Source organism: Tachysurus fulvidraco, chromosome 4, assembly GCF_022655615.1.
Source record: "Tachysurus fulvidraco isolate hzauxx_2018 chromosome 4, HZAU_PFXX_2.0, whole genome shotgun sequence".
NCBI lineage: Eukaryota > Metazoa > Chordata > Actinopteri > Siluriformes > Bagridae > Tachysurus > Tachysurus fulvidraco.
The window spans coordinates 15,357,246-15,381,594 of record NC_062521.1 but is presented as its reverse complement, the minus strand read 5'-3'; the positions used below and the strand labels follow the sequence as shown (position 1 = coordinate 15,381,594).

At 38.2% G+C, this 24,349-nt stretch overlaps 1 protein-coding gene across 3 annotated transcripts; it reads left to right on the top strand.

Annotated features, from left to right (window-relative positions):
• The first annotated feature begins 287 nt into the window (after positions 1-287).
• Positions 288-23,133, top strand: arhgap22 (Rho GTPase activating protein 22). 3 transcript variants are annotated; one of them, XM_027142215.2, is made up of 11 exons: positions 288-428; positions 579-699; positions 5,910-6,109; positions 8,580-8,667; positions 16,651-16,770; positions 18,005-18,212; positions 19,440-19,572; positions 19,738-19,811; positions 19,926-20,047; positions 20,470-21,325; positions 22,102-23,133. In XM_027142215.2, the coding sequence occupies exons 1-11, from the start codon at positions 426-428 to the stop codon at positions 22,322-22,324; spliced, it is 2,148 nt and encodes a 715-aa protein (XP_026998016.2). In that variant the 5' UTR covers positions 288-425; the 3' UTR covers positions 22,325-23,133. The 3 variants fall into 3 exon arrangements, with proteins under 3 accessions (XP_026998016.2, XP_026998018.1, XP_026998019.1); XM_027142217.2 differs by lacking the exons at positions 288-428; positions 579-699 and adding an exon at positions 2,090-2,252; XM_027142218.2 differs by lacking the exons at positions 288-428; positions 579-699; positions 5,910-6,109; positions 8,580-8,667 and adding an exon at positions 12,340-12,778.
• Positions 23,134-24,349: the final 1,216 nt, after the last annotated feature.

Genomic DNA, 24,349 nt, shown 5'->3' with positions numbered 1-24,349 from the left:
TATAAAAGTTGGAAATTAGGAACAGGTGCAACCAATCTACCGTACTGCATAAGGGTTAATGACCAACAGGAAATTCTGACCATATAAAGACAGATGGTGCTGCAGAAAGTCTGAGTCAGATCCAGTATAAAAGTGACTATGTATGACTATGTATGTACATGAGATAACGTCATTCTAATATGTTGTAAATACCTCTAAATGTGTGACATAGAGGGAAATTTTAGTGTTATTAATACTACGTTAAGCCATTTTCACTTCTGTATTAACCAGTCGACACTTCCTGGGAGTAAAGCACCACCACGGATTCTGCTTTTCGTGTTAGACGTCACATTTCCTAATTGTCAGCTTTTTGTCAGCTTTTGTCTTTGCTGTCAAGAGCTTGCGTTGTGGGAAATGCTTCTTTAATACACTCGATTAGAGATAGAATGGTAACATCCTGATCTTTGAGTTCATGAGAATCGCTACTGTGGAATCTGCTTCCCAATGCTCTTTACATTTTTGTGACATGCTTGTTTTCTAATTTTATAATCTAACTTCTAATCTAATCTAATGTAAATGAATGGCTGAATGGCTTACAGTACCTACATGGAGTCTGCAGACATCAGGTCCAATGTGTACTGGATGTTTGTGAAGATGGACCAGGCTCCCTGATGAACAGCACAACGTCTCATCGTGCGGAGGACAGGTGGAAGCTCTTAGGTAATGACCATATGTCCCTATGTTGTTGAACCTTTAGCTGCAGATGATCATAAAATTAAAAACTGTATTAATGTAGTTAATGTATACAGTATACTGTATGGCTCTAGACTGTGTTTCTGTCAACCCCATTCATATTTTGTATATATATATACACTGTATATATATATATATATATATATGTGCGTGTGTGTGTGTGTGTGTGTGTGTGTGTGTGTGTGTGTGTGTGTGTGTGTGTGTGTGTGTGTGTGTGTGTGTGTGTGATCTTGAAAAACGTTTATATAATGATGAATAGATTTCATTCATATATTTAGTTTATATTATGTTGAATTAACATATATTTTGCACAATTTATTTGTCACATACTCATATATCCTATAGTTTCCAATTGTGCAACATATAATATGATATCTATATTGTCAAAAAAAGAATTACAGAAAGTATATACAGTTAAACTATATTATTAAAACAAAAAAGTACCATTGCACATTATTTAGATTGTCTCAGTTTCTCATATCATTTCATATTGCCTGTATCATATTCAGCCTCAGACAGATATCTGAATATTACCCTGTTTTGTCTTGTTTACTATGCTACTAGTAACTGTTGATTTGGCTGCTTGATCTACAATACGCTAAATGTCTTTCATTAGAATATGATAGTGGTGCTTTTTGTCAGACCCATAGTTAATTCTTTTCCAATATGTTATGTCTAGAAAGTGAATGTATCAGAAGTGGGTAAAATAGAGTTGGACTGAATAGACTGTAAGACAACACATTTATTAAAGCTTATGAAAGCTTCTTTTAGTAAGTGATATTTCACTCTGAACCTGTGACTAATGCAGGCAGATGACAAGTAGAAAAGAACATGACAGAAATAGAGAAGTAGGATTGATACGCACACCCCCACACACACACCCACACACACACACACACACACACACACACACACACACACACACACACACACACACACACACACACACACACACACACACACACACACACACACACACACAAACAGATACACACCCATTAGCAGATACTGCAACCACCAACAAACATAGACCATGAAGCCAGTTTAGAGAAAGGAAGCAGGAAAATGGCAAAGACCCCTTCTGTTTCTCCTCCCCTGAATTATTGACAGTAATCATCCAGGCATTTAATGGCCAGGGCAGAGTGGAATTCATTTGGGTGGTGGTGGAGATAAATAATTCATCATGGGTAAGGGCAGATCTGAGCGTGTGCAAGAGGTCCCTCTTTTCCAGCTGCCTCTGCATAATGATAGTGGGAGGGGCTCAGGAAACGTGTAGCTCAGATCAGTGGACCAGTGGTACATGAGAGAGAGAGAGAGAGAGAGAGAGAGAGAGAGAGAGAGAGAGAGAGAGAGAGAGAGAGAGAGAGAGAGAGAGATGCTGGTTAGTGTCGGTGGATGAGGTGCAACAGGGCGAGGCAGTGTAGGAGAGTAGTCAAGATCCAAACATGTGGATGGGAGAGCGCAGTGCCATCCAGCTATGAGCACTATGCTGAGCCCCAAGATGAGACAGACAAGGCGAGGTAAGCACTGTTCTGCTTCTCTCTGTCCACTCCCATCCCCTCAGCCTCTACACTTTGCACTGCCTCCTCGCTCTCAGCATCCTGCATTCATCTCGTGTCTCATGATGCTCTTGTATGGCTCAGCCTAGATAAAACTGTTCTGTTGCTAAGTAACCCATTTTCATTTGATTAGTGTGAATATTGTGCTAAATTATTTCCTGCTGCATGTCACTTCATTGAGTAAGTGAAGATTCACGCACTTTATGAGCTGACGTAAATGTGAAGGTGGCACGACGGAGACAAGTTACGACTTAACGATGCAGCGTGACATTTCTGACACATGCTACTCATGACAATAAGCAGAAGTCTTATAATATCACGTGATATGTTGATAGTTGTTACTAAAGCTGTATGTGTAGTTTTGGTGCAAAGTTTATTAATGTATTGCAGATCCTATTCTTAGTTTTGTGGTACATTGTAGTTTCATCATTCAAGCACGGAGAACTTACAGTACACATAATAAATCATAGCAGCTAAATGTCAACGTTACCTCCTTTAGGACCACCTTAACAGCTGCTTGTAGAAGAGTGTTGGCGATAGTACTGATAGAATGGCTAAATCTAGTTAAAGGTTTTGAGATGGGTCACATACAGTGACTGGTCCAGTGTGCGTCTGCAAAGTGCATGCTCTTGTGCTGAGCATTTGCCTCTTGAAAGCAGGTTAAAGGCGTGGTGGTTGTCTGTTTCAGCACTAATGCAATCTGGCTGTAAAAAGCTATTTGTGGATTGATCCCCCTGCCTGCTGTGCAACATAATACAGGCGCAGAGAGCTGAAACACACTGCTTTCTTGCTTACCTCTGCCTCTGTCATCCTGCATATGGAGCATGTCACGTTTGATGAGTGTTCTGGCTTCACTTGTCATGTTAGATCTGCTCCACCAGCGTGTTTTCTCATGTTGAGCAAAGAAACGAGACCACATCTCATTTTTTGCTCAGCAGTGATTTATTACAATTGGAGCTCAGTCACTCACAGATAAGCTATCAGAATATGCGTGTGTGTGTGTGTGTGTGTGTGTGTGTGTGTGTGTGTGTGTGTGTGTGTGTGTGTGTGTGTGTGTGTGTGTGTGTGTGTGTGTTTCTGACTAAAAATCAGCATTTTCCACTTTTATGTTTGCTTAATATTATAGAATATTAATTAACTTATGTTGTTATAGCAGAGTGAATTTTGTTGGACACATGCTGATAATGAAGCTAATGAGGCATGAGCGTAGCTTCATCTCCAGGTCATGCGTGTGGCAGCTTGAATTTAATCAACATGTGAAGGGATTACATTGTTCTTCTAATAAGAGAGGGAAGCTACATTTGCATTTCTATGATATACAACAGAAGTGTTTATTTATTCATTCAGCACTGGTATATTGTTCAGATGGTTTGATTAAGTGCTGTAAAACATCTGGATGAGTGCCATCACAAATGGAGGAAGTTTCCTCTGCTGATGAATTTGAATGTGGATCCATTCAGTCATTCAATTCACTCAATAGATTCTCTCAGTGTTACTGGGCTATTGGACAGACGCTCCTGTCATTAACTACTGTATGTGCTTTTGCAAGTAGCCAGAAAGACGTTTACAGTATGTACATGGCTGAGACAAGATTTACTGCCTGTCGTGAATGCTGGACCACCATGTAAGATCTTTACCCTCAGTTTTCTGCCGGAAAATGCATGAGTCAGATGCATTTCCTAGCATGCCCATTCCCTGACAGGAATTTTGATTTGCATTGCTTCAGCATTTTTGTCATTATGATCATCATGGATCTGGACTGACTATGAAACTTATAATGGTTCAGAATTAGCTAGAATGTGTTATCTCTGGGAAGAGGGAACAAGAGCAGGACCAAGCCCAGTGTGCTATGCAGTATTCATTATCATGCTCTTTTTCATGCCAACCTCAAGGTGTCCTCATAAAATGACAATGAACCAGACTCCACCCCTTTTATAACATCATTCCTCCTGGTGGGCTATTTATGTTTTATCTGTCTGATCATGAAGAAATTAATTGCTAAATTAATATTTAACATCAAATATTCATGTTACATTAAAGTTGGTGTGGGACAAAGAGAATAGTTTGAGGTCAGACACAAAAATTAATTCCCATAATACTAAAATGAGGATTCATAAAATATGCAGAGGTCTCATCAGTCTTCCCTTATTTTTAAATCATTTGGCAATGAGCAGTTAATGAAAGAAAGTATGATGATGCATCCAGCATCTCTTCTGCCAACTGTTAAATCTTTAAGCTTCAGCTTTAAATTAGTCTATCCTGGCCTTCAAATTTTAATGTTAACAGTGGGTTTTTTCTAGCAGTTTGTGTTTTAAGGTCTGAATTATTTTAAAAGTCCCCCCTCCTTCTCTTTATCCCCTTGGGCTGAGTAGCCTACACTAACACTGATGAGGCTTCCATTACCCACAGTGATTTAATGAGATTCTGGCAGTGCCTGTTATCCTCCTTCAGATAAATGGACTCAGGGAATGGATTGTCCATTATGGCTGGAGACCACAAGATGTAGTTGTGACTTTGCAAATAAGATATACATAAGAAGGCAGAAAGGCAAACGTGCATGGCTGGACCTAAAAGTAGTAGAGCTGGGTTTTTTGTTTTTTTTATTGATGTTAAAAAAGAAACCTGATAGCATTCTTAAGTGTTGATGTCCTAGGCCTGTTGCTTCCAGATGAAGGAGATAAATTGCATGGGGATTTATTTTGTTACCCTCAAGCTTCATGTGAATGATGTAATTTGCCCTTGAACTGGTCAGCTACTGCTGATCACATTACATACGAAATATACACTGATCAGCCATAACATTTAAATCCACCTGCCTAATATAGTGTAAGTCTCCCCTTTGCAGCCAAAACATCTCTGACTCACAAGACATAGACTCCACTAGACCTCTGAAGGTATGCTGTGGTATCTGGCACCAAGATGTTAGCAGTAGATCCTTTAAGTACTGCAACTTGTGTGTTTAGGCCTCCATGGATCAGATTTGTTTGTACAGCACATCCCACAGATTCTTGATCCGATCGATATCTGGTGAATTTGGAGGCCAGATAAACACCTTGAAGTCTTTGTCATGTTCATTACAACAATTCCTAAACAAATTTTGAGGCCAGTTCACCTGTTCATTCCTAGGAACACCCATCAAGACCTGCTATTTTGGAACCAGTCTGAACCAGTCATCTTGCCATCACAATCTGTCCTCAAAATCCCTCAGATCCATAAACTTTCCTATTTTTCTTGCTTTCAGTACATCACCTGTTGCCTAATAAATCCCACCACTTCACAAGTGCCAGTGTAACAAGATAATCAATGTTTCAATTTTCACCTGTCAGTAGTTTTAATGTTATAATGAATGAACTATGTTTGCATCTTTTTTAAGGTGTTATACTTGTGCAATGGTTGGCTGTTAATGATCATACCAAGCTTCATTTTGGAAGACCAATTGTTGCCACTGGTAATAAAAGAACATGCAGTGCTGAATATATTAAAGAAAATAATACATTACTTTTGAACAAATTGCATTATAGCAATCTCTAGGTTTTTTTCCCCTGAAAACTAAATTAATATAAATAAAAGAGATGGAGACTTCTGAATAATTATCATATAATGTTTGTGCACATGCAGCCAGGTCTAAGAGCATGGTGATGGGGGAACTAACCAGGGCGTCAAGTCGGCCATCCTCCCCTAGCCTCCAGGAGAAAACACTGAAATCTGGCTGGCTGAAGAAACAACGCAGCATCATGAAGAATTGGCAGCTACGCTGGTTTGTGCTGAAAACTGACCAACTTTACTTCTACAAAGATGAAGAGGAAACCAAGCCTCAGGTATCTTCAAAACACTAAACTTATTATCAACCCATGACCAGATGTACATGTACATGTTACTGTACTACACATGCTGTTTGACAAGATGGAAAAGGTTTATATTTTAGTATACTTGTATTTCGTAGTAAAAAATGATTATTTATTAAATATATTTTTAAATCCAGACTATATTTAAGAGCTAATTCTGTGGCTTTATGTAAAATTTTCTTGCTGTATGCATGAATCATGTGAATATGTATTTCCATATGTTACTTATGAAAGTGTGCTGACCTCTAACTTCACTTACATTTGTGGTTAGAAGCTTTGACCTAGAAAATCAATATGTTTCTCGGTAGTACTTTACTAAAAGGCTCGCAAATAAGCACATATTAAATTTCAGCTAATGCTTTGATTATGATTAATAAATACTTATAGCAATAAGCTTAGAGATTACGCAACAGAAGAGTTTTCCCTAATGTAGCATTTTTTTCTGAATGTGTTCGGCTGACCTGTGACTGTGAGCATTAGCAGGTTGTAAAGATGCAGTAGCTGGCTTTGTTTTATAGAAATCACACTCCTTGGTTGTAGCTTTTGTATGTTAAGGGTGGGAAATTGCAAAATGACCAAATTAGGAGAAAAATAGAGTAAAAAAAAAGCATTAAAGAATAGTGAAGTGGATTTTAGCAGCCAACTGAAACGTATATGAATAATTCTGATAATAGTTAAGCACTAACATTTTGTTAACTTATTCTATTTATTAGTATTTCATATCAAATTATTAATTAGGAGTATTTACGTTACATAGGTTGTGTTTGCAGGTAAATTAATAAATAATATCCATTAATAACTATCTTGTATTAGTTTTTATAACATAGGTTACAAATAGTAATAATATGTGTACTTCCATTGCATGTAAAACATATTAAGTGATATAGTTTAGTTTATATTACATACTGAGAAGCCTGAGTATCCAAAAGCAAGTATCAATTAACAAAATGAGTTAAGAATATGTTTGTACTTTATGTATTTTTATATGTATTCATATATGACTCATTTTGCTGTGACTGATTACAGGTCTCTGCTAGTTTACAATTTGAATACTGCCTAACGTTTAGAGCATTTATTAAGTGATCATTACAAATATACACACACACACACACACACACACACACACACACACACACACACACACACACACACACACACATATATATATATATATATATATATATATATATATATATATATATATATATATATATATATATATATATATATACTTTTTTTAATTCATTTTTTAATTTGCCTTATTGTAAAATGTTTCCTGGGTAAAGTACCCCATGTAGAGTATGGAGAAGAGCCTGACCCCTGTGTGAAAGATATACAGTAATATTTCTTTTCCCATCATTATTATAATATTGTTTCCTCACATCTTCTATTAATTATTTTTAATTCTGAGGGTGATGTAATGGCTGGATTGAAGGGGTCAGTCTCGATATTATAGGACACAAAGACCCTCCTTTACGTGCGTTTTGTTGTGTCCATTAGATAAAATTCATTTTGAAAAACTGGACGTTGGGGGCATGACCACATCTCACACCACATTGCTTGAGTAGCTACTCTCTCACACCCTTGACCTGACAAGCTAATTTGATGATAGCCTGTGCTCCTGCTCAGAAGCCTCATAAGTCACACACTGCTTAGCAGATGTAGAGCAGATGACCTTTGAACTGTAGAAGTAGTGGTGTGCAAGCCGAGGTGGTGAGACAGGATATCTCTGTATAAAAGAATGGATGGTATGTCCAACTGTCTTCACATTCTTGCTTCTTTTTTAATGAAAGTCTCATGTGCCATCTCCCTTTAACCAAATCCAATGTCTGCTACAGAAAATAGATTAAATGGATTAATTGGCATTTCAGTTTTATCAATGCATAAATGCTGATATTTTAACTTAGCTGTGTCTGGGTAGTAAAAAGGCCGATTTGGCTTACTAAGCAGTTTCTTTTGCACTGTTCTATAGCTATTGAATTGACTATGTGTGGTTGAAATCCTTAGGATAAGGTTCAGAGCTAGAGGTGCATAATTTATAATGGGAAAGTGCTATAATTGTGCATGTCTCAGCAAACACAGCATAAAATAGCTCCTTGCATATAACACAGCAAGCTCTACTCCCACTGCATTTTATCAGGTCATTTATGTCATAGGTACATCGCTCTTTTAGTAATTACCAACAGAATCAATTTTTCATTTAAAATGTCTTTAAGGAGAGCTAATATGTAATAATCCACAGAAAATAGCTATCAATTCCACCAATATGGGAATAGAAATTGTGTGTGCGCGTGCATTTGCACACGCACGTGTGTGTGTGTGTGTGTGTGTGTGTGTGTGTGTGTGTGTGTGTGTGTGTGTGTGTGTGTGTGTGTGTGTGTGTGTGTGTGTGTGCATTTTATCCTTGAACTGGCCTATATCCTGTTTTCTTGGTTTTGTCCAGGGCTGCATCCCATTACACGGCTGCCAAGTAAACGAGTTAAGTGCCAATCCTGAAGAGCCTGGACGGCATCTTTTTGAGATAGTTCCAGGTGAGTTGGAGCGAAGCAATCTGGTTGCTTAAGTAATGCCGTTTGAAGTACTCGTGTGATCGCCCTCAAGTTCACCTTTAATATAAGCAGGAAAGAATCTGACAAAACGAGCTCCCAGTAAGGGCAGTGCACTGAAAGGGCTCGGGATATTGCAGCAGATGATAGACTGCTTCCTCATTAATGCTTTAGTCACTGTTCAGCACATGGTTTCCTTTAGCAGGAAGGCTACCTGAAGAACATTTGTGATAACTAAAGACTCTCCTGTGTAACTCTGACAGCCATCAGTCACTTAGAGCTGATTAAATTGCTTTGTAACAGTCGCACATACAGTACTGTAATGTCCTCTGTGCAAGACCTTCACTATTTTGTGGACTAATCTAACATGCTGTATTATCAGCTATTTTGTACCTCACAGAACATACCAGCTCAAGAAAAAAAATGAGAAAAACCTCTAAAGTCAACAATTCCCAGCCCTCCTCCCCCCTGTCTGTGCTCCAGCTACAGGTGCACATCAGTACTTTCCCATGAAATCACATCTGCTGACACAGATTCTGTTTATGTCTCCTGGGAACCACCACATACTTTGATTAATCTTTTTCACACAATATGCAATGTTATGAAACCATTATAAGCTGTGTGATCATCTTTGGTAATTGGTAGTTTGGTATTGCAGGGATCAGTCAGTATTATAGGCTTGTCCTCACTTCACTGTTGTTAGTGGGCAAGTCTCAGTTTTGATTACTAACTGAAAATATTACCTAATGAAAGATATTCATGTTCCATGAAAATTCATGAGCAGCTTAAAATAATGATGCAGATGCTTTGTTAACAAATACACTCATTGCAATTTAGTCACTTGACTATATATAACCGCTATGTCATTAGTCTGTCATTTCATCAGGTCTGAACTGGTCACAGTGCATTCAAATTATGTAGATTGCATAGTCACTTGCCACACTTTGTTGGAACATGTAGTGCTTTCCCTGTTTATTGGGATACTTTTTTTGCAGTGCCTAGCAACATGTGGATTGATGTAAAGTGCTCCTCCTTTTTGTCGTAACTAGCTGATGAGAGAATTCTTTCATTTACACCAAGTAAATATCACAAGCTGGTGTTATATCCATCCGACTACAGGGTTAAATCGGCTGCTGCTGAAGTGCACATGTGGCCACACTTCTTACAATGTTCTTAGTCGTGCCCAAATTTACAGCTTTCCAGTATGATCTGATATGCAAGTGAATCTTTATACATAACAATGACAAAGCAGGTATGATGATAAATTAAATGTGAATCTTAGGATAACGTCTTTTATACAGTGAATATAGAATGTAAAAAATAAAACCGAGATGAATCATGTCAGATGTGTAAAAGACATCATCTTTCCATGGGTCACAAAGACCTTACTAAGAATTTACAGGGTCTCATTTTTCCAAAATGTTAGCTGTACCAAGGAACACTTTGAAGGTCATTACCAAAAAGTGTGTGCCATTACCCATGAAGGGTATCCCTTCAAAACTGAAAAAAGCATTCAAAGTTCAAAAACTTATCATGGAGTCCTACAACAACAATAAAGGTGCTGAAGCAACATCTGGCAAGTACTGGTCACTCCCTGCATGTGAGAACAATCTCTCACTCTTAACATCTGTGATATGTGGTAGGATGGCTAGACAAAAGTCCTTTTTTTTTTTTTTTTACAGAAAAAGCAACATCAAAGCCTGCACAACTTTAGCCAAAACTGTTTTAAATGTGATGAGACCAAGGTAGAACATTTTGCTGCATAATATTCTAATAGACTTGTTTGGCATATAAACAAGACAGCTTATCATTTAAAGAATATCATACAGAAAAACATGGTGGTGGCAGCATCATGCTATGGTTCTGCTTCTCTTCAGCTGGGATTGGGGCTTTGATTGCATTAGAGGGAATTATGGATAGGTCCAAATACCAATCTGTATTGGCACTCAATAAAGAGACATAGCAAGATAAAGAACCAAAGCACAACATAGTATTGGCTTCAGGAAGAAGAAGATCAAACTTTTGTAGTGGACCAGTCAGAGTTCAGATCTAAATCCTGTTTAAAACCTGTGGAATGAGTTGAAAAAGGCTGTGCATATAAGGTCCAATGACAATTTAATAGATCTGGAATATTTTATACAAGGAAGAATTGAATAAATTTGCCAAATCATATTTACTCTACTATATATTTTTGCCTAAAAGTACACTGTGATGTATTACAAGTAAAAGGCGCTTTAACAAAGTATTAGTTAAAGTGTACGCACACGTCCGTCTTCGTTCCTTTTTTCCTCCTTGTTAAAACATGTCTATTTGTATATCAGTTGATTTTTGTTGGTTGCTATATGACAATGGATTGTCAAAAAAAAAGATCTGACATGATTTATCTTGGTTTCTTAACATCTCAAAAACCTGTTAAATGTAACACCTATTTCTGCAGCATATTCCATGTATCTTTGACATGGCTGTCAATAAATGTGTACAGTTTATCTGCAGGTTGATTTGCAGTGCAGCCAAATACAAAAGGCTATCGACTGGCATCAGAGTGTAAAATTATTTCAGAATGAATGTTTTAGGGGGATTTTTTTGTCATGTGGGAAATAAACCAGCCGCTGTGCTCTACGTTGCACTGTATGGTACATCTACTTCTTGGTGGTCTTACATCCTGTATTATCTGAGGCCAGATGAGCACTGTGTTACCTTCCAGTAAATGCGTATAAAATGTTTAGTGTGGTGGGTAAATGTATTAAGTCAGTTTACCTTGAGATGCACTTTAAAATGAGAGGTTTGGCTAAATGTTATGCACTTTGCCTTGCAGTATCTAGAAGTGAAAAGCTAGAATTTATCTCAGAAATCTAAGATGTGACATTTTTGTAATTGAATACTTTCACTGGATTCAGACATTTTTAAAGGAGCTATGTTGCTTTTTTGCACAATTGCCTCATGTTTAAATGTCCTTAAATGTCCAGCCCTTTTCGCTTTTTTTCACATGCACTAGATGTCAGACAGTCAAACAATGGCTCCATTAATGCCTGATCTTGACACAAAAGCAGGAGCAGTGAGTGGAGTGAGGCTGCACAGTGGAGGTCTGAAATGAGCATGTGCTTGTGGCTCATGGTCATTTAGGAAAGACAGAACATTACTAATGTAAAGTAAGCACAGATACCTGTAACACCAACCCCGAAACTGTCCCTGCACAACCACACTCCGACCCCACACACACACACACACACACACACTCATGCACACCCCAGGTCCAGTACTGTGTAATCAAAGCATCTGTGTAACACATAATCACCATGTGGTCTCTGAAGGAATCTTCAAAGAGAAGTGTGCTTAATTAATAAGTTGTTTAGTTTAATAGGGGAAATAAGATCTGGGCAACATGCAGAGATATGTGCATCAGGCTTGCAGAAATATTATCCAACTCCTATGTAAAAACACACACACACACACACACACACACACACACACACACACACACACACACACACACACACACACACACACACACACACACACACACACATTGATTAGCTCTTTCTGTTTGTGTTTGGGGTGGGGGGGTGTTTGCAGTGTTTGGCAAAGATGTGCTTGGTGGTGGCGTGTCTCATGAGGGTGAGTGAGGGCAAGCCAGAGCTCCACTCCCAGTCTGGAGGGGCTGTGTGTGTTGTGTGTGTGTGTATACAATATGTGCTTGTGGGTGCGCATGTATGGCTTTGAGTCTGTGTCTGCCAGAGCGAGGTTTCGGCAAAAAGAAAAAGAAGAGGAGGGAAAAAGAACAGAAATATTTTTTCTGAATGAATGAATGTATGAATGAATGAGGCAAATGAAGGACTTGTTTTTCAGGTTTCTGGCTGTAATGCTGCTTCTTTGGTTCATTTTTGGCACACTTTCTCTCTTTCTCTCTCTTGCTCATTCTTCCTCTTGTGCACTTAAGTGCCCCTGGCACATACCTGTGTAAAGGATTCACCTTCTGGGAGGGCCATGGGTGGAACTGACATGGCATTTGTGTAGCTGAGCCCTCGGCAGCTGCTGTGTGCCAACATGGGGCTCAGCTGCTGCAGAGTGCAGGAGCACCATGCTGCTCAGCTTAAGGGTAAGCTTTACTCAAACTTCTCACTCAGGATCTCCATCCCGTTTCTTTATAATACGAAAGAGGAGACTACGACAGTGGACGTGGTTGCTTTTGGATATACTGCAAATACTTTTGTTTGGATTTATAGGAGTAGTTGGAGCTTCATTCATTTCACTGAGTTTTAAAAAGAGTTGCTGGTGGTAAAGACTAGAACATCTGGACTGGCAAATGCACAAAAAAAAGATCCAGGATCCAGGAAGCTGTGGCTTCACTCGTGAGCTATTTTTATAAGTATTTTTTGGAAGGCTTTGTAAGAAGCATAAGGGTTGCTGGTAAGACAGTCTTGCATGAATGTGTTTCTGTAATTTGACATGAAGTGTGCTGAAAGGTGTTCTGCTGCTCTCTGATCTGACACTACAATTTTAACCCTTTACTTCCTCGACTATAATGTGTAGCTGTAAGAAAATATGTACCTCTTTGTGAGTTTGTGATACTGCTATTTTCTGTGATGTGGCTCTGTTTTATGATTACAGTATTCCTAATACAGACCAAAGCTTGCCTGCACAAATATGTTGCATGTAAAAACATTCAATACAGCTGTAAAAAGTAGTCAGTGGGTTTACGATGTACTCAGTAACATCAACCGAGGCTTAAACAGTGCCTTAAGCCAATGATTGTGGGTGGAAACAAAGTGGAGGTAAATAAATAATTGCCATGCAGGGGATATAGGAGGGTTATGGCAGTTTCCCACAGTCTCTTTGTAAAATTTTTATCAAAGCTCCCCATGGTAATCTAACAGTCTGGATACAGAAATGGAGCACTGCTGAGTTTGCACTTTTTTTGTCTGGATATTTGATAGTTACAGTGAAAAGGGGAAGCCTCTGAGATCAGAGCAGAAAAAAAAGGAAGACCACTGACTATAAAAAAGATTGTAAAAATAGACGAGCAAAGGTCGATTATCAATCTTTATAAGCTTTGCAAGTGCAAGATTTCATTTTTCAATCTGATCTTCATGTGTCAATCTTGAATATGTTTTTAGCTGCCAAGTCCAATACTCTATAGTGCCTGTTAGTGATTTCCTGTTTTTGCTGATGGATTTAAATACATTTAGTTTTTATCTGACTAATGTTTATTGGCAGCAGTGCTGTCTGATATGTGAGCCTCACTACTTGCTGTTAGTGACGCAGTGATATCTGAGTTCAACATCAATTCTGAGTGCAACTGAAAGGAGCATTTTGATTGTTTGCACTCACTATGGCTGCCTTCACTTGCGAACGTAAATCACTGCAAGTGTGTTTTTGGAACACAAATCTTTTTAAAAAAGAGAGAGATAGAAAGAGAGAGAGAGAGAGAGAGAGAGAGAGAGAGAGAGAGAGAGAGAGAGAGAGAGAGAGAGAGAGAGAGAGAGAGAGAGAGACTCTCCAGCATAGAGCAGTATACATTTGTTGGGAGGAGATCTCTAATAATCAGGTCATAAAGCTGTAGCTTCCAGAGACAACAAGGATACAGAGCACAAATGTCTGTTAGTGCATATTGTAGTCCTCCAGGAAAGAGTGCAGAGAGCCGTTTTATTGTAGCATGTGATCACAGCTCTTCAACACATCAAACACATTGCTTTCTTCAGACAATATCTACAAAAATCTCTCAGCTTTGATTCATTTCAAGGTTTAGTTTAAAGCATTTACTGCCTTTGAGGACAGAAGCATGATTGTTGATTTTATTAAAATCACTCCCTTTCAAATTACTGGTTTGATCTAGACTCCAATTTCTCATCTTTTCCAGAGTGTGGGGAGGGAAAGGCAGAATTTCACCTCATCAAAAGCTTTCCAGTGTCTTTGGTGTATTGCATCCAAAAAAATTTTTTTATTCTAAGCCCGAGGGGCCAAAATGCTGGATCTCCAGTCTTACTGCTGGTCAAAAAAGCCCTCTGCTTTAGGGTAGTCTCTCTCTTTATGCGGTGTGTGTGTGTGTGTGTGTGTGTGTGTGTGTGTGTGTGTGTGTGTGTGTGTGTGTGTGTGTGTGTGTGTGTGGACATCTGGGTGCTGCTGATTAAACCTTATTACAAAATTTCTTACTGTAACCTATACTTTGTAGAATCTTCGATTAAGAATACGACATATGTGTAGTCTAATGTAATTTGCTGTAAATGTTGATAATCAACATGGAATTACAAAATCTGTTGAATTGCTAAATTATCTGTAGTAGTTTGTTAAACATTGTAAGGATGCCATTCTCATTATATCAGACATTTTAAAGCAGCGTAGTGTAAGTATTTGGCTCTGATCCAGAAAACAAACCAAGTGCAGATTTGTTTGGTGCCTACAACATTAAATGGTGGCCATTAGGCTCTGACACTGTTTAGTGCTTACAGTCCTCTGGAATGTTAACAACGCACATCACAGCTTGGGCCTCCCCCTTATAAACAGTCCACCACCATGACCTTCCGTCACAAGGGGGAAAAATGCTGTCCTTCATAGTAAAAGCATTGTCCACTGAGAACACATTGCATGGACTAGTGTTGAGCTGAACACTTTAAAGCATGGCCATGTGAAACTCTGGGATATCAGCACTGGTGTGGAACACAGATATGGAGGCAGCTTTTTGCACAGGGGAGTCGAGAATGATAAAGCCAAGGAGTTGAGAGTATGTGAGGTCAGCCGGTTCATAGTGTATGAGGAAAATGTTGACCCAGATGGGCAGTGTTCATGACCATGCATCAACACCCACTGCAAACTGCACAAATGACAAGTATATTAATGCACTGCATCATTCTTTTGACTTGCTCAAATGAAAGAAATGACCTAGATTTGAACTGAAACCATATAGATTTTCTCCATTTGCTATTAAAATGCAAATGAATAACAATATGAGTGTTTTCAAATATACAGTATTTCCAAGAAATTAAGTTTTATTTTTATTTTTTTCACTTTTCTTTATTTTTTTTTGCAGTAGACAAGCAGCATGTAAGTGTTTGTGCCTAACAAACATCTATTGTGGAGCTACTCTTCTATTTCAAACCAAGCTTGTTTCAAACCAAGCATCTTTTCTTACCCTGAAAAGGGCTATGGGAATGCTTGTTTCTGTTTCTTTCAAAACAACGTTACTGCACCATTTCCTTTCAGTACTCTCTAAAGACAAAATACAGCCTCTTAAGGGAGTAATCTGGATGTCAGCTTGCACAGCTCTTTTATAAACTGACATGAACCAAACCATTTGCCCCATAAACAGGCACCTATAGCAAATAATAGAATCAGCCATCTACAAAACCTGATCTTATCACAAACTCTGACCTGAAACCTAGTCTGATCTTACCATAAAAACTGATCTGAGCATGTCAAAAACCGGACATGAACTTATCATAATTATTATTTTTTTTAAATCATAAAACCGAACCTGAACTTGCCAAAAACTTGCTAAAATTCAGACCAGAGTTTATCACAACACCTGACCTGTACTTAATATAATGCTTAAACTCTTGTGATGAGGGGTACAGGATAAAACTTCCTTTACTTTGATTCCATCTAGTGGTTTTTAATTAAATTACAACTAGATTAAAAGTGGGTCTAACACAATTTTATCATTGTCTAGGTCTGACACCAGGTACAGACTGAAATGCTCTTGTAATTTTGCTATTTGAGTAAAGTGGAAGTGAATTTTTGGCTTGTGTTGAACATGTTTATGCTGCTGACTCAAAATCCTTATTCTTATGTTCATCAGAAATTATTATTAATAATAATAAAAAGATTTGTCTTATAATTACCTCATAAATCATAACTAATAATATATAGATTTTTTTTAACTGTTTTGTTTTGCAAGGTAAGTAATATACGTTATGTACTGTAGTATGTAACTCTCTGTCTGTCTGTCTGTCCGTCTGTCTGTCTGTGGTACAGGAGAGAAGGACAGATCAGCTCCTAGCCATGATGCCTTTCTGCTTATGGCAAACTCCCAAAATGACATGGAGGACTGGGTCAAAGCCATCAGACGTGTCATCTGGGCACCTTTTGGCGGAGGTAGTACATTCATTTTAGTCAAAGAGGGAAAAAAAAATATCAGACAATCTCTTTTCTATTCCTGTCCTTTTAGCTATATTGGATGACGTATCATTTGTTTCTTCACTGATGTACAAGCACACACAAATAGAAACTAAACACAAAGCCACTGTCAAAACGTCTTTATTTTTAGGTATTATGTTACAGGCCTGATGCTTGTGGGGTTATTTTATACTTCCTTTATACAAATGAAAGTATCCAAGAGCCCCCCCCCCCTTTTTTGACATAGCACATGCCAGATGTGTGCATTGTGGATTCCACAGGGAAGTGCTTTTACTAAAACAGCACTTATCACTATCTGTGTTAATCCTTTCAATCCTCTGTCTTAGACGAGTGCTTACATGTGTTCCATTCTAAAAACATCCTATTAAGATATTCTTACTATGGCTTTATACAGTATATACATGGCTCAAAATACTTTGTGACTTTTTACAGGATAAGTATGTAAAGAGGATGACCTCTCTTTCTGCGTTAGGCCATTATTTGATTTCTAGATTATAATTATATTGATTTATAGACCTCGATTTGAATACTTTATCAAAAATAGAGACTTTTAGAGACTGTATATAAAGCTGACAGACAACAGCTATTTGCACTAGGTGGACCAATCACAGGCAAGATAATACCTGTCCGAGTGCCTGTGGTTCATTTTCTCTAGAAAACTCCACCATCTTTTAGCTCGGATTACAGCATCAAAAAAGAGAATGACAGAAAAAATGCTCCACTGTGGATTAATTAAACATCCATATCATATAGTTCATTTGCAAGGGCTTATAGGAGTTTTGTGAATGACTGACATTTAATGGACCTTTAATATATCTAATGCCTGAGGATAGTCAGCTGCAGTGTAGCTCTTGTCTGTTCATTTACATTTCTGGCATTTAGCAGATACCCTTTTCCAGAGTGACTTCATTTTTTTTTTTTTTTCAATTTATACAACTGAGCAATTGTGGGTTAAGGGCCTTGCTCAGGGGCCCAGCAGTGGCAGCTTGGTGGACCTGGGATTCAAACTCATGACCTTCTGAACAGTAGTCCAACACCTTAACCACTGAGCTAGCACATCCCTGTTCACAGTTGCAGAGGTAGTCTTGGCTGTACCTTAAATGCAACTACTAGCTATTTGTGTGGAGGCAAATGCATGTTCTGGGTGCTTGATATCCTTGAAGTCATCCCATTTTTCTGTATGTCATGAAAGGAATCTTTGGTCAGCATCTTGAAGATACGGTGCAATATGAGCGAAAGTTTGGGACCCGCCTGGCACCTCTGCTGGTGGAGCAGTGTGTGGACTTCATACGAGACCAAGGTCTGAAAGAAGAGGGCCTCTTCCGCATGCCAGGACAGGCAAACTTAGTCAAAGAGCTCCAGGATGCTTTTGACTGTGGTGACAAACCTCTGTTTGACAGGTAGGATAAGATCCCGTTACAAATGTACAACTCAAATCTGAATATACAATATACAGTTTATTGTTGAACTTAATATGACTGTGTGTGCAACATTTCAGAGAACTGAGTTTCATGAGAGCAACAAAAAATGGCTTACAAAAACAGTCTATGTTACATAGAGTGAACTATTCAATAGTAAACTATGAGAGCACTCAAATGCATTTGAACATAATAGGTATATAGTATTTTAAGAAATATTCTGATTATTGAAGTCATTGGTCCAGCACACTAATAGCTCCCAAAAAAGCTATTATAGCATTTCTCATTATTAAGCACTTGGGTAACTACTATAGATGCGTGCACAACACCCCCAAAGCTGATCTTCTTGATGCAACTTGTTTCATGATGAACACCTCTATTAATCAGGGGCTTAGTTTTATGGTAGGGATTACACCCAATAGTCAGAGCTAGCAATTACAACCCGCCGATTTTTATACCATGATCAACTGAAACATCAAGGACATAGAAGTAATTTATTTTGTAACATCGATTGTAAGTTTGTCATAATAAATCATATAAAAATACTAACCCTCCCCTTCGTAACAAGTTGGTACTGCCCAAATACTGCCTCGCGACACAGAAATGGATGAAAATGTCATTCTCATATGACAATGAGAAGCGCAGCCCAGCAGACTATTTTCACACATTGTTTGTCAGAGAGGGGGTGTAAAAAAATAAAAAGTCCTCAGAAGAAGGAAGGATAATAATCTAGGTAAAGACTGGTGTAAACTAGCTGACCCTCCACATATATTGTAGGTTCCTAACAAATTCATTGCAATTTATCTGTAGCTATCGATATAACAATTAGGGATTTTAACAGTTCTTATTATTATCTACAAAAGGAGTGTTCACACTCGTGCGGTCATATTTTTAAAAATTGCTCGGATTTATTGTAATTTACACAATTTTCTGAGGGTGACCTGAAACTTCAACAGAATCGGCACATCCAGCACGTGCCCTCTCCCAGTAGTTGTATCATGAACGTGATCAGACAATTCTGTATCTGTCAAGAATCTTGATTTGATTCAATGTTATTACATGACATTCCCACTGACCACTTAAAAGTGAACACGAGCAAACAAACATTTTTATGTCAGCAGGATTTCCCCACTATCAGTAAACACCTGTATGTGCTGTATAACATCTGTAGTTGGTGGCTTACACAGACAATGTTGTAATGTTTTACAGTAATACTGATGTTCACACGGTGGCATCTCTGCTGAAGCTGTACCTCAGGGAGCTGCCTGAACCCGTCATCCCCTTCAACAAATATGAGGACTTCCTCACCTGTGCCCAGCTACTGCTGAAAGATGAGGACGTGGTGAGGCGTATTGCTATCAGATTACCTTTGTTCATCTAACAGTGTCATGTATTTCGGTTTTGGAATGTTATGCTCATTACAAACAAAGCATAGCTCACAGAGAGCATCACTTTACAAACAAGAGTGTAATTCAAAACTTAATGTGTCTTTATATTCCCTTTAAAGGGCCTCAGTGAGCTGACAAAGCAGGTGAACACACTTCCTCAAGCCAATTACAATCTGCTGAAGTACATCTGCAAGTAAGTCAGCAAAGTTAGACAAGTAACTATGGTTAGCCTACAAATATATTAATAAGTTTACATAAATGTTACATGACCTTTTAAGCCCTGCAGTATTTTCATGCTATGTTTTAGGTTCTTGGATGAAGTCCAGTCTCATGCTAATGAAAATAAAATGAGTGTTCAGAACCTTGCAACAGTATTTGGACCAAATATCCTCAGAGCAAAAATGGAGGATCCTGTTTCAATGATGGAGGGTAAGACAAACAGCATTTTGGTCATCTTTACTGAGGAGGAGCCAAAATGATTCATATGAAATATCATATAATAAATTAAATACTTTAATCTTTATAAATAGAAAAAAAAACAGGAGACTATTATTGACTGGAGGCATTAATTCAACTAGATCTTGGTAATGGAACCCAGTTGGTATATACTACAGTTACATGTTTTGGTAGGGTTTTTTAATTTACTATAGAATGACAATCATACTTTTATATAAAAAATAGATGTATCCCCTTAAATCCATTCATAGTGACATTTAATAAGGGACATCTATTTTTAAAAAATCTGTTAAAAAAATCAGAAAGCCAATGTTACGGAACCATTAGCATGTATTGGTAGCAACAATTGAGATGAAATGTGAAATGGTAAAAAGTTACGATTTTGTGTGTTGCAGGAACATCTCAGGTGCAGCACCTCATGACAGTGCTGATCAGTGAGCATGAAAGACTCTATGGAGACAAAGAGGTCGAGACATCCTCAAAGCAGAGCAAGATACCTGCTCAGGGTCAGTGTGGCATGGCAGTTTGGGGTTCAGAGGAGGATATGCAAAACTCTTCTAGCCAGACCTCTAGCCTTCCTGACCATGAGTGTGGCAGTGCCACATCTCTGGATATAAACACAGGCATAGCCAATAATGCAAAGCAGGCACCTCAGGGAAAAGCTGGGCTGCTGATCAGCCCAAGCAAACAGGCCAAATCTCTCCCTTCCTGGAAATACTCTTTTAAAAGCAGCAGTACACGGGCTCAGCTGCCTAAAATTGGAGGCTCATCGGTAGACGTATCAAACAGTGGGAACTGGCTGATGAACGGCCTGTCATCTCTGAGAAGCCATCGGCGCACATCTTCGGGAGAGCGCGTCGGCAAGGATTCAGTGCTGTCTCATCGCCTTTCCACCTATGACAATGTAACTGCATCCAGTGTGAGTGTACCCAGCGTGGCCAGCTCTCCGTGGTCCACTTCCTCCTGTGAGATATCAGTGGTGAACTCTGTGAGCAGCGAGCCTTCTGCATTGAGCCTGGACAAGGACAAGTGGGAGGAGACACGGCAGGACGAGAAAGATATCATAGAAAGTAATGAAGCACTGGAATTGTGTGTAAGCAGCACAGGATGCAGTGAGTATGGGAACATGGAGAATAACGTGGATGAATCAACAGACCATTATGACAACTCACAAACTCTTACCAGCCTTATAATTGATCTGAAGGATGAGCTGAAGAAACAAAAAATTAATTATGAAGCTCAAATACGGAGGTAAGTAGGACAGCTTCAATTTTTATTTACTTATTCAAAAAAGAACTGTACTGTAAAAAAGATTTCATAGTTCATGCGAGTCACAAGTAGTTGCAGTCAATGAGTTTAATCTCATTTAACGGAGTCTTTAACATATTACAGAAGCGAAATATCCAAATAAATAAATAAATCAGTGGATAGCTAAGATTAGTTTGTTCCATGGCTGCTTCTAGATTCAGACATACAGCACCTTAAGTGCCTTATTGTAATAAAATCTTAGGAAAAGCAACCTAGTTAACAATATTATTACCCGAATAAAAAGCCAAAGTGCACAAACGAGGCCTGGCGCACAGTGGATGTTCCAGCTCATCCCAAAGGGATTTAACTGGGTTGAGATCAGGGCTCCATATACACATGGTTTGGCAATATTAGTGTAGAAGAATTGCACTGAGTGCTAACATCACCCCCACTGAACACCTTTGGGATGAATTGAAACAGCAACTTTACCACACTCCAAAACTGGAATCGGAAAGCGAGTTTTTGAAATGGGATGTTCAAGAAGCACATACGAGTGTGATGGTCAGGGTGTCCATACTTTTGGTGATACGGTCTAGGATTCGGTTGTAGGATGTAACACTACAAACTGTGGAACATATGTAGGGGTGGAGGGTGAATTTTTACATATGTGCATACTTTCATTACCACAGAAAAATGTTTCTTTAACGTTACTTGCTTTCTAATGGGGTTTTGATATGAACCTTATGACTTCCTTTCCTCATCATGCTTTTATTTTTCAGGCTGGAAGATAACAGTGCATTGCTCACTCAGCAGGTTAACAGGTTAGAGGATAAATTAGATCAGGAGAGGAAGAAGTACAGAATGTTGGAAATTAAACTGCGGAACTCAGAACGAGCCCGTGAGGATGCAGAGAACCGGAACCGACTTCTGCAGAGCGAGATGGAGGAGTTTTTCTCCACTTTAGGAGATCTAACAATGGGGACAAGGACAAACAAAATGTGACACTTAACACTAGATGCAATTTGAAATCTCTTTACTCGTGTATCATGAGTATTTTAAGGCAACTTCATGATGTTTCACTGTAGCCACTTGATCAACTCTCATCTATTAGTAGCAAATCTCTTTTCTGCTCTTAAAATTCAGCTTGACATTTTAGGATACATTTAATTATTATTATTATTATTATTATTATTATTATTATTACAATCACCGGCATTTCAGTCGCTTCACTTCCAGTATGCACAGATGATACCAAAGCATGATATTACTGATTGATTTCAGTTGATGTAATTATGGTTGTCTACACCTAATGCTTTTCATAAGACAGATTATTTCCATTATAGTGCCTTTTGTGTTGATGCATGGTATTGGGAAATGACAGTTTAGCCACAGTCGAAGCATATCGTCTCATCTCTCCATATTTTGTATGTCTTTTACAAGCTTCCTATATTAAGTTTATGACCACAAAGTACCTAGAGCTGTTAAGTCTTAAAGAAATAGATGATGGCAAATGATTACTGGTTTAGTCAATGACTGTTACACTTCCCACCTCATTTAGCAAATCCCTTTATCTTAGTGATATGCACTTTGCTAAAGAAGAATATTTGAGAAGAATGGTGGCAAGGCTAATAAATAAACTATAGTTAATAGTTTGTATATTTATTCCTTTTTTTTTTAAATCAATTTAACATCAACAAGGTTGTCACAGTTAAGAGGATTATTACTGTATAACTTATTTCTCAAGTGTTTCTGAAAAACAAAACAACAACACTGAATAAACATGCTGTTTTTTGCTAAATAGCAGAAATAAATACGAGTGTCTTGTAAACTGTTATTGTGCCTTCCCCTCATGAGTGCGCCAAAATCATAGTTTTACTGTTTATATACAAGTTATTTGAAAGAAAGGAAATCACAATCAAGTTTTCACCACAGGCAACAGTCACATATGTTCCTAAAGAACTGGACCTTATACACACACACACACACACACACACACACACACACACACACACACACACACACACACACACACACACACACACACACACACACACACACACACACACACACACACACACACACACACACACACACACACACGCAAGCATATATAATTACATGTATGCAATATGTAGTAATTTGTACTGTAATACAAATTAAAATTTGACCATTCCAGCAAATACAATTGCAGGATATTCTATTATGTGCATTTACACCAAATCTTTAACACATTCTTGTAGCAAAAGTGAAATAATCACAAGCAGGCACTACTTTTTGTGTACTTGTGTTTATTTGCAGTGGTTATAACACTGTTGAATGCCAGGGCACTCTAATGGTGTGGTACACACTAATGACCTTTACATATAACTGCACATGTGGCACGTTCTACTGCAGCCATCACCATCTCATCATCTTACTTTTGATGTCTTCCTGAAAATGGGTATTTTGCATTCTCAGCTTTGCTCCGTTAGCATCCCATGTAGATGGAGAAATGTCCTAGTTGTGTATGATTATATTTAGTAGTTATTGTAAGTTTTGCAAATGCTAAAGGAATCCAGACCAAATGAGTAAGTGTAATAAAGTAGGCTTCATAGGCTCTATTAGATTCAGACTGGGCTTTCAGTAAAAAGCACCATGTGGCCCACAACACATGTTTGATCATACACGAAAATGTAAAAGATAGGATTCTCATTACTTATACTGAATGATTTAAAACAGTGTTCTACAGGAGCTAACAAAACAAGAGAGAGCGCAAAATCATATTAGTATTCCTTATTTATCCTATTGAGGGTTGTGGTAGCAAATCACTTGTCCATTTAAAACTACATGGTGCACATACTACATACAGATCATTCACACAAATCCATAGGCTCACTGCTAACACTGTAATCATAACGACTTTAAATAAATAAATACATAAATAAATAAATAAACAAAAACACACAAATGATAAAATTCACAGTGAGGAACTAAAACGTGAACTAAAATGAAGTATGAGGTAGTTCAAATTCTACTGAAGCTGATCCT